We start from the raw sequence: 18,176 nt of genomic DNA, 5'->3' as shown, positions 1-18,176 counted from the left end.
TCCTTATCAAGTAGGAGACCAGGTATGGCTAGCAACAAAACATTTACCCCTCAAGGGCCCGCGAACCTTCAATCCCAGATTCATAGGACCTTATCCCATCAAGGCTAAAATCAATCCCGTGGCCTTTAAACCGGATTTACCGTCTAACATGCGTATTCATCCAGTTTTTCATGCATCACTTTTGAAGCCAGTACAACCAGGGACCCGACTGTCCAAGCCTCCAGACCCAGTTCAAATTGAAGGGGAATTAGAATTCGAAGTTAAAGACATTTTAGACTCCAAGGTGTTAAAGTCAAAACTCTTCTATCTTGTTCACTGGAAGGGATATGGACCTCAGGAGAGATCGTGGGAGCCTAGTAACCATGTTCACGCACCTCGATTAATACAAAGGTTCCACCGGAGATTTCCGAACAAGCCAAAACCCCCGGAGGGAACAACCTTGGGAGGGGCCTTGAGGGGGGGTACTGTCATGATGCCTACCTCCAAGGAGCCAGGTCCGACCCAGCAACCCCAGAGGCAGGCATCCTTCCCCCCAGGGAAGTGCCAGCGGGCCCAAGCTGGGGCCCTTTGGACACAGTCCTGGCGCCTTAGGCGCCAGGCTCATGATGGACCCCTGTCCTGGCGCCGTAGGTGCCAGCCTCATAAAGCTAGACATATGTTCAAGTGTTTTAATGAGCACTTACATGATGCAGACCATGCTGCTACATCCAAGCCCTCTTGAGGCCTGAATGGAACTACTTTACCTGTGGGACTACTTTCCACCTGGGTGTGGTCGGGGAGGGATACATACCTGATCGGTGGAAGGATACATGCCTGGAACTTCTTCCAAAGCTTTTTAAACCACGCCCGATCAGCAACTCAAGCTTCGCGTTGTTCTGCTCCTCGCAGCTGGACGCTCACCTTGTCAGCTCCTGCATCTGGACTTCAGCCACGCCTGTCAGCATCCTGGGTCGCCTGCAAAGGGAGCTAAGAGAGAATTGGAGAGAAAGAAGACCTTACCTGCTAAAGCTGCATCACGGGGACATCACACCGACGATCCTGAAAGGGAAGACATCATTTTAAAAGCATTTCGCTTCGATCGCTGCAGCGCTGCATTTCACTCACCTTTCCTGGGCGCCTCCACCTTCAGCAGCGATCATCCGGATCCGCACCCACTTCCCAGAGCCTAGAGAGAAAAGACAAGAAAACAAGGTGAGAGAAGGAAGGGAAATAGGAAAAGCTCAGTTTCCTTCTAAGACTTACCTGTTGGGTCATTCCCATTTCATTTCGGGTCTTGCCGCTTCCTGGCATTCCGGACCCCGGCCCCAATGCGGAAAAAAGACAAAGACATTGAATGAGCGAATGCAAAGACATTACCTGAACGCTCATCCAGAACTTACACTTCGGGTCGGCGCCATATCTCCGGCATTCCGAACCCCGGCCCCTAAGGGGAAAAAGACATAAGCATTAGCGCTTGCTGCAATAAGACAATGAACATTATTATTAAGCTTGAACTTTTGAACTTGCAACAGAACTCTTACAGCGCCTCAAATGAATAGTCAAGCTTATTTTGAACTCCCATCAAACCTCAATCCAGTGAAGTAACTGGGTTTCAAAGCGCCCCTGCATCAGAAGCAGGATGGAGAACTCACCCTTCCAGACCCTAAGGTGAGACTTCACGGGGAATCGTGGAAGGGTATCGAGGAGGGTTGGAAGTGAGTGGGAGGCTTGAGCATTATTCCGTCAGTAGGTAATACTCCCTTTTCACGCACAGGGGAATATTCCTGCGAGCCAGAAAAGCCAGAGTAGAGGGGCCCTTCCTGTCCATCATCAGAGTCTTGCGCTTCACCATTGAAGAAGCATCAGCACTCGAAGCCAGACCTGCGCCTCCGTGGGAATCAGGTGAGCGTGACAAACACACACGCTCTTCCTTGCATCTACTATCTTACACATGCTGTTCTGCATGCACTTGTTCACTCTTTTACACGTCTGCTTTTTATATACAAGACTCGGACAGGCATGCAAACTCGTCCTGTCTCTAACGCACTCTTATACACCTGCCGACATCCCATAAAGAACTATCTATGGGCTGCCGAGTAGAAATGGCAGACATCGCAAGGTGCACGCACTCCATCACACACGCAGACGTGCACGCCTGTGGCTTGTGCTGTGAAGTCAGACCGTTGGTGCAGCTATGAGTGACGGGCTGAGGACTGGACCCGTACTTGTGCGGGAAGCATGGCCCAGGATCCTTCCATCCCGCTTACAAATGGTGATCTTGAGTATGGTACTTGTGACCTCGAGATGTAATGTAATTGGGACTTGAGAGAGGGAAGTATTGCAGTTAGTGGGGGGAAGAGGCACGAAGCTAAACATGAGGTGGTTGTGAATATTAAGAATAGGCAAGTGAGGCAAAACCGTTTTTGGTGTGCTTAACAGTGTCATCCCGTTGTTTGAAACTAGTGACGCAACCCATTGAAACACAAATATTTACGCAATTGTCATAATTTGGGGGATTCTGTTTCCACTAGATGGCAATGTTGGGCTATTTTAGCGCTTTAGTAGAAGCATGTCACTGCACCAAAACATGCCTGTGCCGAACAGTCCCTGCATCCTGTCAGCTGCATCCAACTGGGCACACTGAAATGGGATCTGCGCCAAACTGGCCGCACGTAAACATCTTGCGCCAGAATAACCGCACCAAAACGTCTTGCTCCGCCGGACCGGGGTAGCGGCCGTGTAGTTATGGTTAAGTTGCTTAAATCACGGAAGCCTTGGAGAAGTCCTTCCCATGATTCACAGGGCCAAAGTTCACAAAAAGTTGCGACGTCTTCCGTTGGTCCACATAGAACTTTGGCGCTCTAGCCACATCCAGCGAGTGCAAAGTCCTCTCAGCCGGCGACGAAGTCGCAGGGCAGAACACCAAGGGCTCGTTTAGATGAAAGTCCGACGGCACCTTGAGCATGAAAGAGGGGTGCGTCCGCAGCACTATCCTCCACTCATGGAATGTCAAATAGGGTGGCTTACAAGAGAGGGCCTGGATCTCTCCCACTCGTCGTGCAGAGGTGATGGCCACAAGAAAAGCTGTTTTCCACAACAAAAATTTCAGTGGTGCTGAATGCATAGGCTCGAACGAAGGACCCATGAGCCTAGTAAGCACCCCATTGAGCTCCCACGCCAGGGCTGGAGCCTTCACCGGCGGGAACGAGCGGAATAGTCCTTTGACAAACTCCTTGACCAATCGATGCAACCATAAGGATGATCGTCCAGATCATCTGGTGTAGCGGGAGATAGCCGCAAGATGAACTTTAATGTAAGCATGGGCCAGTCCTGCCTTGGCCAACGACAACAAATACGGAAGCACCTGCGGAGCAATGACTCGTAGAGGGTCGATCCTCGGCGAACCTCTTCCACTTGTGCCCGTAGCATTTGAGAGTAGATTAAGCTCTGGCCTTTGCGAGCATCTCCTTACAATCCGCTGGGAGATCATAGCCCCCAAATTCTAGTGCTGCAGGGGCCAGGCCTTCAGGCTCAGGGATCCTGAGCCGTGGTGCAGAATTGCGCCTCCTTCCCTGGCGAGAAGATCTGGAACTGCTGGAAGCTTGACTGGAGGGGACGCTGACATGTCCAGAAGGTCTGGGTACCATATCTGTCTCGGCCACGCCGGTGCGATGAGGATCAGCCTGCACCGGGACCGTCTGAGTTGATTGACTAGTCAAAGCAGCAACGGCAACAGAGGGAACACATACAGAAACAGGCCGTCCCAGGGGAAAGGGAATGCGTCCCCCATGCTCCCCAGCTGGGGAAACCTGCTGGCAAACCTTCGGCACTTGATGTTCGTCGCCGTTGCAAACAGATTGATCTGGGGATTGCCCCATCTGCGGAACAGATGATCCACTTGGTCCTGCCGAAGTTCCCACTCATGGCAAGAGCGCAGCTCCCCGCGGAGAGAGTCGGCGACTGTGTTCTTCACTCCTGCCAGATGAAACGGGATGAGGAACATCCCCTGGGATATGGCCCACTGCCAAAGGACCTGCTCCTCTTTGGAAAGCGCCAGGGTTCTGGTTGCCCCCCTGCTTTCGGATGTAGAACATTGGGGTGGTGTTGTCCGTGAAGACCCGTACTACCTTGCCCTTGAGGGACAGAAGGAAGGACTTGAGGGCCCAAAACACTGCCTGCACCTCCAACACGTTGATGTGCAACGACTTCTCCTCTGGTAGCTACAGGTCTCTTGCATGAAGACTTCCGGAGTGCGCTCCCCATCCTTCCAGGGCGGCGTCCGTCATGACCAGTCTCCTGATGAGGTGGGGTCTGGAAATCAACACCTGCGGACAGATGTGCACACACTCCCCACCACCGTATCGCTTGATGGAAACTAGTGTGATCTTGTCCTCGAAGCTCTGCGCCACCTGAATCCAACGGGCGTCGAGGAACTCCTGCAGCGGGCGCATCCGCAGCCTGCACAGCCGAATGAGGTATAGGCATGATGCCATCATGCCGAGTAGGGATTTGATGGACCTCACCCTTGCGGCCTTTAGGGCCAACAGCCATTGTACCTTGCCTAAGATGGCCGCGATCCTCTCCTCCGACCGAGACGCCAGGCACGACACTGTGTTGAGTCGGGCTCCCAGGAACAGTGCGTCCTGCAATGGAGTCAATCAGGACTTCACAAAGTTTGAGAAACCCAGGTCCACCAGGAGTTGGACTGTCTTTGTCGTGTAGTCGACGGCGATGTCCTTTGAGTTCGTCCAGAGCCAGTCGTACAGGTATGGGTACACGTGGATCCCTCGTAGACATAGCTCTGCGCCACCAACGGGGCCAGGCACTTGGTGAACACTCATGGTGCGAACTTCAACCCGAAGGGAAGGGCCTTGAACTGGCAATATTGTCCTTGAACCACGAAGCGTCAGTCCTTGCAATGTCCCTTGTGTAATGGGCATCTTCCAAGTCCAGCGACAATAGAAAATCCCACTCTTCCAGCTGCCCTAGCACGTGCTTATGGGTCACAATCCGAAACTTTTGGGAGTTGATTTACTTGTTCAGACGGCAGAGGTCCCGAATGGGCCTCCAACCGTCAGTCTTCTTTCTGATGAGGAAGTAACAAGAGAACACTCCGGAGCCCTGGAGCTTCTTCGGGACGAGCTCAGTCGCCCCTTTTCTCAACATGGCCCATACCTCCAGCAGCAGCTAGGGGATGTGGTTTTCCTGACGGGCCACTGGTGGTATCCTTGGACACTTCCGTTGGAACTCTAGGGCGTGTCCGTGGGCGAGAGTGTCAAGCACCCAACGGTCAGTGGAGATGGTCTTCCACATGCTGACGAAGTTCGCCAGCCGGCCTCCCACCGGGATGCACAGGTGGGGGGGCCCGACTCCATGGTTGGTTCAATCTTGTTTCGACATCGAAGCGCCGCCTTGGCGATGGCGAAGTCCACCTCCAGACTTGGCGCGGCTCCTGTAGGTCTCCTGGGCCGATAAGGGAGGGGTGAGGGGGAGGCTGACGGTAGGACGAGAAACCTCCTCCGAATCCTTAGAGGAAATTTGGGATTTCCCTCCAGAAATCCGAAAGGACGGCCGCCGTTGCTGAAGCATGCCCAGGGCACGAGCCGCCTTAGTGTCTGCTTTGATGGCCTGGAGAGACTCGTCCACAGTCTTTCCAAACAAATTGTCCCTGTCAAAGGGCATGTGCAACACCTTCGACTGTCTACATATCTGTGTACCCCTTCCGATATCTCAAAAGAAAAATACGGAGTACAAACAATCCAGACTAGTATAGATATCTAATCTAGTTTACTATTGTCCAGACTCCATACTTTTGGGGGTCTGTGGACAATTGGTCTGAAGGAGGTCACCCAGTCAACTTGTGGTGAACCAACATTGAGGGTGAAAAACTGGAGGGAAAGGGGCTCTTAATTGACAATGATGCTCCTAAAGCCCATGTGATAAAAAATTATTGAATTTTTAAGCAGTTCAAAACTTTTTTTTAATTGTTCAAAATGCAATAGCATAAAGAAAAAAAGCAATCTGAAATCAATGTAAATCAAAAGTCAATGCAAAACACAACATAAATCAATATCAGTAAAAACACATCAATTGAAATTCACTGATGCAGGTAGTACAAATAAGAGTTCAAATTGACAATCTACAGTAGGTGATGAGTGTAAGTAATCACATTCAGTCCAACAATATGTCAATTTGGTATTTCAAATTGGCACAGAATCAGCAATTCAACAGTTCGAAAGCCTAATTTCATGCCTAGTGTTCAGAGGGTTTCCAAATTGCCCTCCTAGTACAATATCTTTGTGGATCATGTTCCAGGGTCTTGGGGTAAAAGATATCTTTGCCTTCGACTGAACATCCTGGTGGAAATTTGTGGCCCTCAGCCAGCCTCACCGACGAAGGCAAACGCTGTTGCCCATTTGGGGGAATGCCATGTCGGCGATGTCCATGGCCACTGTAATGGCGTGGTCCGAAGCCACCTTGCCTTCCTGTAGAATCTCCAATGCCTCAGCCCGCTTGTCGTCGGGAAGGAAGTCCAGGAGGGGGGGGGCCATCTTGAACCAAAGTTCCCTGTCGTAACGCACCGCGATGGCAAGGATGTTAGCAGCCTTGATGGTCGTTGCTGCCAACGAGATAACTCTTCCCCCCCATGGCATCCAACTTCTTCCCCTCACCGTCCGGGGGGAGGAGGCTGCCCACGAGGATGAGCCCGAAGACTTCTTGGCTGCCGCCGAAACCACAGGGTCTGGAGACGGCTGGGACCATAAACACTTGGGCGCAGAGTCCGGCACTCTGTACTTCTTCTCGTAGCGATCACTCTTCGCCAGAGCCGATGTAGCGTTCTTCATGAGGGACAAACCCTCGTCCCAAATGTCATCCAATAACGGGATCGAAAGTATTGTCTTCCACTTTGCCTCCCGGGGCTGGTAAAGTAAACCCTCTTCTCCTCCAGGACGAGCTGGAACAGCTCTGAGGCCCTGGAGATCATGGCGTGGAACGAGCTAATCTCGTCGGCGGTGAAGATCTGGTCAGCAGAGACAGGAGATACCCCAGGCCGCCGTCGTCGTCCGTGCCCGTTGGGGGAGAGGGAGGCGAGGGATAAAAAGGGGGAGGGGGGTGAACTCTCCTCCTCTTGGGTGGTGGTTCCTCCGATGGCCTCGGAGCCGCGGGCGGGGCCTCCGGCACAAGAGGCATCCTTGTTTGGATTTCCGAGCACAGGGTATGCAGAGCCGTAAGAATGTACATTGAGATATCCCCAGGTGGTTGCTGGGGTGGAGGCGATGGGGACCGGCGTTTGCGGCTTTGGCTGATCCGCTCCGTCACCACCCTATTGCTCCTTGTCAGTCTCCTCGTCGTCACCCTCGTCAGGATCCCCCCCCCCCATAGGGCCTGCTTTCAACACATCTCCCCTCCTGAAGGACTGGGAGACTGGTGAGCTCTTCCTCTGAGGAAATGTCCGTGCCGTGGAGGACTACCGTGCCCCCCCCCCAGCCCTCTGTGACCAGAGGAGGCGGTTTAGGTGAAATGATGGGCATCACCTTCTCCTGAGTCTTTTCGAAGGCTGGAATTAGGACTCCGTCCTGGCAGGCAGGGATACCCTCGCCTTAGGGGCCGTGCCATGCGAATACGCTCCGGCAGCCTTCGCATGGGACGCCGCTACTACGTCGACAGAGGTGTGGGGCTTTGTTTGATGCACCTGGACCTTCATGGTCCTGGCTGAGTCCGCGGCCTTTGCCTTACGGGCAGGTCAGAGCCATGCGCCCGCTTGACCTTCTCCGTCGGCCCGGGCTGGGTCTTCTCCAAAATCTTACCCGGATGGTCCGACTTCCTCTTCTTCGAAGAACTTAAGCGTTGGCTCGTGGTCGAAGGTGCTGGAGACGCTGAACTCTCCCTGGCTGCTGAGGAGCCCGTCACAACGGCGCTCCCGGAGGTAGTGGGCTTGCAGCGCTCAGCCCTTATGTTGGGCCCCCGCAGGAGGGGCGCCCTCAAAGGTCTTAAAAGACCGCTCGGCTTTCTTCTTCTGGGCAGGGGAGGCATGCTGCCGGGACTCACCCAGAGCAGGGGCCTTGGTCTGCAGCCACTCGTTGAGGCGCTTGCGTTGGTCACCCCACGTGCGCAGCACCATCTGCCGACAAGCCACGCAGTAGTCCTCCACATCCGAATGTAGGCAGTAGAGGCACAGGGAATGTCCATCGTCTGAAAAGACGTCCCGTAGGTTGCAGACGGGGCAAATCTTGAAGAGAGGCGCCGAGTCCTTCTCCCCTGCCATGTCCACGCGGGGTAGGCCTCGAAGAAGCTTCTGAACACTCCAAGAAACTTGACAAAAATCCGCCCTTGAGGGGCGCTGAAGAATCTGAAAACGGGTCCTCGTTAATCAGAAGGTGAGGCTCGATTGACCGAGAAAAGAGTAAAACTCTTAGAAAAATCACAAAGCAGAGTAAAAGCACAAGAGCTATAGCACGAGGACTCCCAACACTTGAACGTGCGGTAAAAATCTGAAAATGGCTGCCAGAGGAGGGGCTTTGATAGAGGGCAGTCATTGGCTGGGGGTAGTATGAACCAGAGACCAGTGATTGGTTGTTAGGAGAAAGACAGTTAAGAAGTGAAACAGATTTCTTTCTTTACCGAGGATTGCCAGCCTGATGAGGGGGAATATTCGTGAGCATGTGAATACACGCCAGACCCCATGCTGGTGGACGTTGTTTTTGTTATCCCTTGTTCTCCTCCCTTGCCTTGTCGCGCTCTGAAACGCTTGTGTATGAGTGCGATATAAATAAAATATCAATATCAATTGGAATGCATATAAATAATACAATCATTGAGATGAAGTACATCTACCCTTGAGTATTCACACTTTTCATTAAGCCGCAACGTGTTTATGCCAGATATGGACACTGTAAATCACTTGCTTGAGCATGAGTGAGGCCAGAAACTATTATGCCAGAAATGTCACTATAGCATGAAAATGGCAAAGAAATCAGCAGTACTCTGTCCACAACTATACAAAGACATGCACACACACTCAGATGCCAACAAATGCAGCTACAGACTCAACTAGTCTCTCACACACAATTACATTGAAACACACAGGCATGCATACATACACATCACACAAACACTTAGTTTATGTTTTTCTCTTCTGTTTTCAGGCAGCAGAAGTGCACAGGGCTGGGGCACAGCACAAGGTGGGAACGAATCCATGGACGCAGTGCTGGTGCACCCTGGAAGGACTAGAATACCCCGGGAGTACCAGAGCTTTGCCATTGAGCAACATGATTGCTCAGCAACCTTGGTTAAGCAGCAAACTGCATTGAACACGCTGCGAAGCTTGTACATTGAAATTAAAAAAGAAAAATTGTACCAATCAGGACTGGTGCCCAAAGCGCCAGCGCTGCTACTGCAAAGGGGCGAACCGTGTACAGGGACGGAGCCCAACCCATAGGCCACCCAGCTCCACAACTGCAGTGCAGGAAAGTATTGCTACAGCAGTCTACAGCTCCCCCTTTGAAATTTCTGGGTCCAAAAGAAAGTGATGGACAGACATAGGAGAACAAGAGCCGATTTCAATGTGTGCTGCAATTTTGTTGAAGAGGGAACTTACATTTTCAGTAGTACTAATGGTTGCCTAGTTATGGTTCAGTGCCTCACACTCTCTAAACAAAGGGCTGATACAATCCGTCTGAGCAAGCACACCAGAATGCATCTTTATCCGGTTAGAATAATATTGCAAAACATGTCAAAACAATGACTGATCAACAATATGACCAGGTGAAGACTGAACTAGTGGGCATTACTAAAGCTGCAAAGAACAGTCACGGTTGATTTGAGAGCACTGGGTGGTAGCACACACTTGTCAACAAATGCTCAATCCAAAATTATTACACTCTAAAGCAACAATAAATTACCAGTGTAGAGAAGGTGTGTGTTGGCAAGAGCTCCATTACTTTGGCCACAACTTCCAAACTTTGGCGTAGGTACCGCTGCCATTCGGTCTGCTGCTGTGAAAAACAAGTAAGTTCAATTAGGTCACCTGTTGTGACATTTTATTTTCTGTTACCAAAATGCAATTTTATAAATTGAGTTTCTGCAATCTCAGGGGCATCAAGGTACTCCTTTCCCCTGTGCCTACGCATTATTACAATAAGATCTGCATTGAATTCCCAAGTGACCATTAGACTAAGCTCTCTCAGAATATTATACTGTTGCTAAGCGTGCAGAACAGTGAACACTCTCATACTCGCCATCGCAACTGTGCAAATTACTTTGATTTAAGCTCAACAGGGCAGCTAGCTTCCCGTTACTTCTACGAGCCCAGGAAACATGTTATGCAAAGCTGTTGAGGGATTTTGAGAACAACGATTGGGGGGATCTGCAAGGGCTTTTCACACTGCAGTCTAACCACACCTGCTGGGTAGTGTAAGGAACTCATTGTGGCAACAGTAAAGACAGACACAAGTGATCACAGTTCAAGGGTGTTTATTAAACTGTATAAATGGATGAGAAAAACGCCTAATCTAAATCTAAGATGGGAAGCAAGGTATGACCAGCAAATAATAATAAGGCAGTCCGAGTGGTGTCATGTCAAATTAAAAGGGCCTATACTAAAAAAACACGATTGCCAATCCTTACCACTAAGTTACAAAAATAGTGTGGGATGATTTTCACCAGAAAAGAAAGAAGTGTTCACAAAATAATAAGCCAGGATGGTATAGCTGGGGGTCTCCCTTTCCCACGTTCCTAGAACGGAACAAGGCAGGACTCCTGAGCACAACACACAACTGGGCTTCTACAGCACAAGGTTACAGTTCTTTTTAGTGGTATCGGGACCTTCAGTGGCCAAGTCTCTTTCTTACAGTCTCTTGCCTCTGTGGGCCTGATGTGACAACAAGAACAAAACACACTTTCCTCTCCGTAATGTTTTATTTTGGAGTGATGACCTGACCCCTGGGTGCCCCTCTACCGGGCTCTGATCCTTCTTGTATGTTAGCCTCCCTCCGTCAGGTTCACTATGGCCTTTTACTCAAAGTATCTTCAACTGTAGTTTTCACGAGTCTCAATGTCCTTTTAAACAACCTTTCACTGTGGAAATCCCTAAACCCGGTTCACTCTTGTCAACACAATGTTTACAGGGTTATTATGCTTCTCCCCAACCTGCAGGCATTCCCTCAGCTGGGTTCACATTTGCCTTTGTTTGCAATTTCACAGTTGATCAGAAACCAGGGTTCCCTTCCCACAGCTTTCTCTTGGCTATGGTCAAAGCCTTTCGATTGTATGAGGGGTTTTACTCGAACACTTCGACCTCTTACGTCGGGCTCTCCTAGGGCCTCCTGGTATTTGTAGTTTCAACAAAAGGGGACCAATCAGAGTCTCTCGAATGAGCACCCACATAGCGCTGGACCTCTCAGTAGCTGGTCTTTCCCTAGGCTTTAAAAGTTCAATAACACACAAGTTATTTGGACATAAGGTATTTAAATTCATATCATGTTGCCGTTTGCAACCTTTGTTCAATACAGCCCGGTTTCCCATCGGTTCTCCCCCAACTCACCGGCTGTGCTGTACGCCTTGGCGTTTGTCTCTGGAGTCAAGGACAGTACCATGGTAGCAGGTGTGTCTCCCTGCCTGGGTTATCAGTGGGGAAGGGTCCCGTGCACAGTTGATATCGGTTATACCACACGCCAGCTGCAGCTCCCGGTCTTAAGATTACTTTCACGGAGGCTTTGTGGGTCTGGGTCGAAAAGGGCAAGGGCACTTCCCTCCTTGTCGTCCTTTCAGGTCTCGCCACCTTTCTCCTCCTTTTGAACTGCTGTCATGGAATAGCTGTCTCCTCACGTGGTTTGCCTCGTGCTCAGTGTGTTCCCTCGTGCTCTACCTTTTATCCCTATGGGGAAGACAAAGGGCCGTCCGGTGTGTGTGTAGTTATTGTCAATTGCCTGACTCTGCCTGACCCTTGTGTTGGGACAGGTCAGGTAAATGGCTCTGGTGTTAGTCAGTTGTCTTTCATGGCGTAAGCAAGTGTCGTGTCGGAAAGGAGGGTCAGAGCTTCTAAGTAGCCTACAGGGTAGGATGGTGAAAAGGTGTTTTAAAGGAAGGGGGTACCGCATCTTACCTGTTGGTGTCCCACTTCCACTCCCCAAAGTCTCAGACTCCCCTCCAGCCCCCCCCCATCCAGGTGATCCACCCCCAGGAACTGGATCCAATAGCGATGGCTGTGTCCTGGCACCTGGATGACAGATCTCCAGGGACTAGCGGGTGGGACACCTTCAGGTGTGTCTCAGTAGTGCAAGCTGAGCAGTAAACCTTGGATTTGAAATGAGGGGTCTGGTGTAAAGGTACACTAAAAAGATGGAATTAAAACAATATGCACATAATTCTACATAGTAGAAAACTCCAAAAAGGAATTTACCACTTTACAATTCACACAATTCTAAAATACTAATGTAAGACAAAAGCAATATTGTTTTAGGTAAAATGGTGAAAAGAAAAAGGGTTGGACAAATAACACATCATAATTGGAAAGCATTACCTTAAAAGCTTGAGAAGTCCTTTCCTAGCTAGATAATTACTATTCATTTATTGTTTGCATTTATTTCAGAGGACAAAACCAAGAGGCATCTAGGCGCTAGTTACAGAAAGCACAACGTACAGTCAAAAAGTGCAGTAAAACAAAGATTAAGAGTACCAATGTTCTAGTGGATCAGTTAACCAATTACCTGCCTAGTGGTGATGGAAGTCCAAATGTTCCCCAAAGCACGATTGGCTAAAATCAGAGTAAGTAAAATGGATTTCCAAACAGGGAAGAGGTAACAACCGATTTCCAAGACACTGCACAGTCCCAAGGTAGGAACCCCAGACCAGAACTTTACAGCCCATGGTCAGTTAAGCGTAGTTAAAGGAATCGGACTACATACCAATTAAATTTCTATGGGGAGAGGGGTGACAAAAGGAACAAGTTACTTACTTGTAACTGTTGTTCTCCAGCATGGATCTGGCATGGATTCACATGTTCATGAATATTCCCCGTCGTCAGGCTGGGAATCCTCGGTAAAGAAAAAATCAGCATCAGTTTTGTTTCTGATCTGTCTTTCTTAGTAGTAACCAATCACTGGTCTCTGGGTCATACTGCCCCCAGCCAATGACTGCCCTCTACCTAAGCCCTGGCAGCCATCCTCAAATTTGGTAGCACGTAAAGTGGCAGTATGACCAAGTGAAGAGCCGCAGAGGGGTAGGAGGGAGGGTTTGCATGTGAATCCATGCAGACCCATGCTGGAGAACAACAGTTACAGGTAAGTAACTTGTTCCTTCTCCAGCATGGGGTCTGGCATGGATTCACATGCTCATGAATATAAGAATACATAGCAGTACACACATGCACAACCTCGGGAGGTGCAAAGGCTCAACATTAAGCATTACATAAACTCAACATTAAGCAACTCTTACCTCCTCACCAGGCCCACCTTCAGGCGAACAGGTTGCGCAGCACTGCTTGGCCGACTCTGGACTCCTCCCTAGAATCCTGGTCGATGCAGTAGAATCTCGTGAAGGTGTGCGTCGACCTCTACGTAGCAGCCCTGCAGATGTCCAGCAGGGGCACACCAGACAAGAACGCCGTGGTAGCAGCAATCGCTCTGGTCGAATGGGCTCTCGGACGGCCGGGTAACGGTAGGTTTGCCAACCGGTGACAGTGCATGATGCAGCCGGAGAGCCATCTGGAAATGGAAGCCTTCGAGAGAGCCTTCCCTTGGTTCACAGGTCCAAAGTTCACAAACTGCTGTGATGTCTTCCGAAAACTCTTCGTTCGGTCCACGTAGAACTTCAGTGCGCTAGCTACATCCAGCGAGTGCAAAGTCCTCTCGGCCTGCGACGAAGGAGACGGGAAGAAAACTGGCAACACCATGGGCTCGATGAGATGGAAGTCCGACGGCACCTTGGGCATGAAGGAGGGGTGCATCCTCAGCACCACCCTCGTATCGTGAAAAGTCAAGTATGGGGGCTTGCAGGATATGGCCTGAACCTCAGGGCCCTCACCGGTGGGAACGATCGGAACGTCCTTTCATAAATCCCTTCACCAGGTGATGAGACCACAGGGATGACCGTCCTGTAGTTCTGGTGTATCGGGAAATCGCTGCCAGATTTGTCTTGATGGAGGCATGAGCTAGTCCGCCTTTGGCCAGCGACAGTAAGTATGGTGGCACTTGAGGGTCCGTAATCCGTAGAGGGTTAATCTTCTGTGCACGGCACCAGGCAGAGAACCTCTTCCACTTGTGTCCGTAGCACTTGAGAGTTGAGGACGCCCTGGCCCTTGCAAGGACCACCTTGCAGTCCGCCGGGATATCTACCCTCCAAACTCTAGTGCCGCAGGTGCCAGGCCTGCAAGTTCAGCGACTGCGGGTCGTGATGAAGGATGGCGCCTCCTTCTGGAGAGGATATCTGCGTCTGTCGACAGTTTGACTGGTGTGGACGTTGACAAGTCCAGAAGGTCCGGGAAGCAGATCTGCCTCGGCCACGCCGGTGCGACGAGGATCATCCTGCACCGGGACCTCTTGAGCTGGTTGACGAGTCGCAGTAGCAACGGAGGAAATGCATACAGGAACAGGCCGTCCCAGGGGAACAAGAAAGCATCGGCCATGCTCCTCGGCTGGGGAAACCTGCTGGCGAACCTCTGGCACTTGGAGTTCGTCGCCATCGCGAACAGGTCGATCTGGGCTTTGCCCCATAGTTGAAAGAGTCGATCCACTTGATCCTGATGCAGTTCCCACTCGTGGCACGAGCGCAGCTCCCTGCTGAGCGAGTCGGCGATGGTGTTTTTTATGCCCGCCAGATGAAAGGGTACCAGAAACATCCCCTGGGCAACAGCCCAGTGCCACAGATCCTGGCATTCCTTGGACAGGGCTGAGGATCTTGTTCCTCTCTGCTTCCAGATGTAGAACATTGTGGTGGTGTTGTCGGTGAAGATCCTCACCACCTTGCCCTTGAGGGTTGGGAGAAACGACTTGAGGGCCCAGAACACTGCTCGGAGCTACAGTATGTTGATGTGGAGCGTCCTCTCCTCTGGGAGCCAGAGGCCTCTCGCGTGAAGATCTCCGGTGTGCCCTCCCCACCCTTCCAGGGAGGCATCCGCCGTCACCTGGTGTGCTGGGGTCTGAAAGTCCGTGCCCGTTGCGAGATGCGCGCGGGTGCCCCACCACCGAATTGCTTGGCGGAATACCTTGTTGAGCGATATCTTGTCCTCGAAGCTGCCTGTCGCTTGCATCCAACGGGTGTCGAGGAACTCCTGTAGAGGGCGTATCCGAAGCCTGCACAGGCACACCAGGTAGATGCATGAAGACATCATCCCGAGAAGGGATTTGATGGACCTCACCCTGGCCACCTCTGTGGCCAGCAGACGCTGCACCTTGCCCAAGATGGCCTTCGTCCTTCCCTCCGATGGCAAGGTCAATCGCACCACTGTATCGAGCCTGGCTCCCAGAAACAGTGCGACCTGCGACGGAACCAGGTGGGATTTGGGGAAGTTGGAGAATCCCAGGTCCGTGAGCAGCCGGACGGTCTTCGCTGTGTGTTCAACGGTGAGTTCCCTTGTTCTTGCTCGGATGAGCCAATCGTCCAGGTAGGGGTAGACGTGTATCCCCTGCAGGCACAGCCGCGCCGCCACTGGCACCAGGCACTTGGTGAAGACCCTGGGCGCCGACTTCAATCCGAATGGGGGGGCATTGAACTGGTAGTGCCACCCTTAGACTACGAACCGGAGAAACTTTCGGTGTTCTTTGAGGATGGGGATGTGAAAGTAAGCATCCTCCAAATCCAACGAAGATAGGAAGTCGCCTTCCTCCAGCTGGCCCAGCACGTGCTGGAGGGTGACCATCCGGAACTTCCGTGCCTTGATGTACTTGTTGAGTCGACGCAGGTCCAGGATGGGGCGCCATCCTCCTGTCTTCTTTCTGATGTGGAAGTATCTTGAGTATACTCCGGAGCCCCAGTGCCTCTTTGGGACGAGCTTGATGGCTCCTTTCTTGAGCATCGCCCTTACCTCTAACAGCAGTTGAGGGATGTGGTTTTCCTTCCTGGCCACGGTAGGGATTCGGGGGCACTTCTTGAGAAATTCCAGAGTGTGCCCGTGGGCCAGGGCATCCAGCACCCAACGGTCGGTGGAGATGGAATCCCACACGCTAACGAACTTCGTCAGCTGGGTCTCCCACCGGGGTGCTTCGGTGGGGGCCCGACGCAACAGCCCGTTCAGTCTTGCTTGGAGGCGGCCTTGCCGCCTTGGCGACGACGGCGAGATTCCACTTGACTTGCCTCGTCCCCTGTAGGCTTCTTGCGATGAGGAACGGGCCGCCTGACGGTACGTTGAGGAGCCGCAGCCGAATCCTTTGGAGGCACCGTGCTTGCCTCCTGAGTTCTGCAAGGGCAGCCGCCGTTGCTGTAGAACTCCCAAGGCCTTAAGCCGTCTGTGTCGGTCTTGATGGCCTGAAGCGATTCATCCACTGTCTTTCCAAACAGATTTTTCCCGTCGAAAAGCATTTCCAAAACCTTGGTCTGTACGTCTTGGCGGAAATCCGTCGTCTTGAGCCACCCCGCCGCCTAAGGCAAACACTGTTGCCCAACTGGCGGAAACCGGTGTCGGCAGTGTCCGTGGCTACCGTTATGGCGTGGTCCGATGCCACCTCACCTTCCTGCAGGATCGCCAGGGCCTCTGCCCTCTTGTCGTCCGGTAGGAAATCCAACAGGGGGGGCGATCTTGTACCACAATTCCCTGTCGTAGCGGGCCACAATCGCTAGGGCGTTGGCCGCCTTGATCGACGTCGCCGCCGACGAGATGACACGCCGTCCCATGGTGTCCAATTTCTTTCCCTCACCTTCCGGTGAGTAAGTTGAAGACAAAGCCGATGCCCCCCCCCCAACCCCGCTTTCTGATTGGCTGCTGCTGAGACGACCGCATCCGGGGTCGGCTGTGCCCTAAGGCACAACGGGGCGGCGTCCGGGACCCGGTACTTCTCACACCGGTCACTCTTGGCAGGTGTCGTGGACGGGTTCTTCAGAAGGGCAAGCCCCTCGTCCCAAATGTCATCCAGTAACGGCACCGCGAGGACCGTCTTCCTCTTGGCCTTGCGCGGCTGGTGGAGGAAGCCTTCCTTCTCTTCGGGGCAGAGCTGAAAAAGCTCGGACGCCCTGGCAATCATGGCGGGAGGGGGCGCCCGCTGGATCGGAGACAGGTCAGTCCCGTTGTGGCCGCCGCCATCCGTCCCCGTCGTGGCCGTGTCCGTTCACATGTCATCCCTCGGGATCGGGGAAGGTGACAAAGGCTGAGAAGGCCGCGAGGGCTGAAAGGAGGCTGGATGAATTCTCCTCCTCTTGTTTGGAGGGCTTCCCGACGGACCCGGTTCAGTCGGGTCGTCCGTCGGGGGTAGGGGCAGTCTCGTCCTTATCTCTGCGCATAAGGCTTGGATTGCCGTCAAAATGGCTGCCGAGTTGTCCTGCGGCTCGGGCTGTGATGGGCGTGGCGGGTGCGACGGTTGCTGCTCCTCTACGGGAACCTCGTCGTCGCCACCCTTGCTCTCGTCCCCCTCGTCGGGATTCCTCCCGTGGGACGGGGCCTCATCCAAATTCTCGGTCAGTTCCTCCTCGGAGGTTGTGTCCGTGTCCACAATGGCCACCGCCCCCCTCTTTTTCCGCCGGGGTCTTCACAGAGGTCTTCTCAATGGGCTGCAAAGAGGATTCCCTCCGCGGTGGCAGGGAGACTCTGGGTCCCGAGGTCGCCTCCACTGGGTTAGCCTCCACAGGCTGTGCCAGGGCCGTAGCGACTTCCTCGATATAGGTCTTAGCCGGATGAACCAAGGCCTTCACCACCTTGTGCGTGCCTGCGGCCTTCACCTTGGGGGGAGGGACACCACCTCTCCCTCCTCGACTGGTTCCTTCGAGATCGACTGGGGCCTCTCCAGAAGCTTCGCCGGGTTCTCGGATTTCCTCTTCCCCGAGCCAGAGCGTTGGCTCGTGGTTGATGGCGCCGTTGAGGATGCGCCCTGCCTGGCAGCCGAGGAGCACGACCGTTCGGCGCTCCCGGTACCAGCGGACTCGCAGTGCTTTGCCTTCTGTTGGGCCCCTGTCGCCGGGGCGCCCTTACAGGACTTAGAAAACTGCTCAGACTTCTTCTCACCTGACGGACTCTTTGCTTCCAGCCAGTTGGCGAGACGGGTCCGACGATC

General features: G+C 52.6%; 1 protein-coding gene across 2 annotated transcripts in view; it reads right to left on the bottom strand.

Annotated features, from left to right (window-relative positions):
* The window catches only part of XPO6 (exportin 6), a 1,073,945-nt gene that overhangs the window by 496,136 nt on the left and 559,633 nt on the right, over window positions 1-18,176 (bottom strand). The window contains exon 11 of one of the 2 annotated variants that reach the window (XM_069646882.1): window positions 9,882-9,974. In XM_069646882.1, coding sequence (XP_069502983.1) covers window positions 9,882-9,974 — 93 coding nt within the window. The remainder of the gene's footprint in view (window positions 1-9,881; window positions 9,975-18,176) is intronic. The other variant, XM_069646883.1, reaches the window with a different exon arrangement.

Source organism: Ambystoma mexicanum, chromosome 2q (genome assembly GCF_040938575.1).
Source record: "Ambystoma mexicanum isolate Mex_15411 chromosome 2q, UKY_AmexF1_1, whole genome shotgun sequence".
NCBI classification, from domain to species: domain Eukaryota; kingdom Metazoa; phylum Chordata; class Amphibia; order Caudata; family Ambystomatidae; genus Ambystoma; species Ambystoma mexicanum.
Note: the sequence above shows the minus strand (reverse complement) of the source record. Positions and strands in the feature narration are given on the sequence as shown.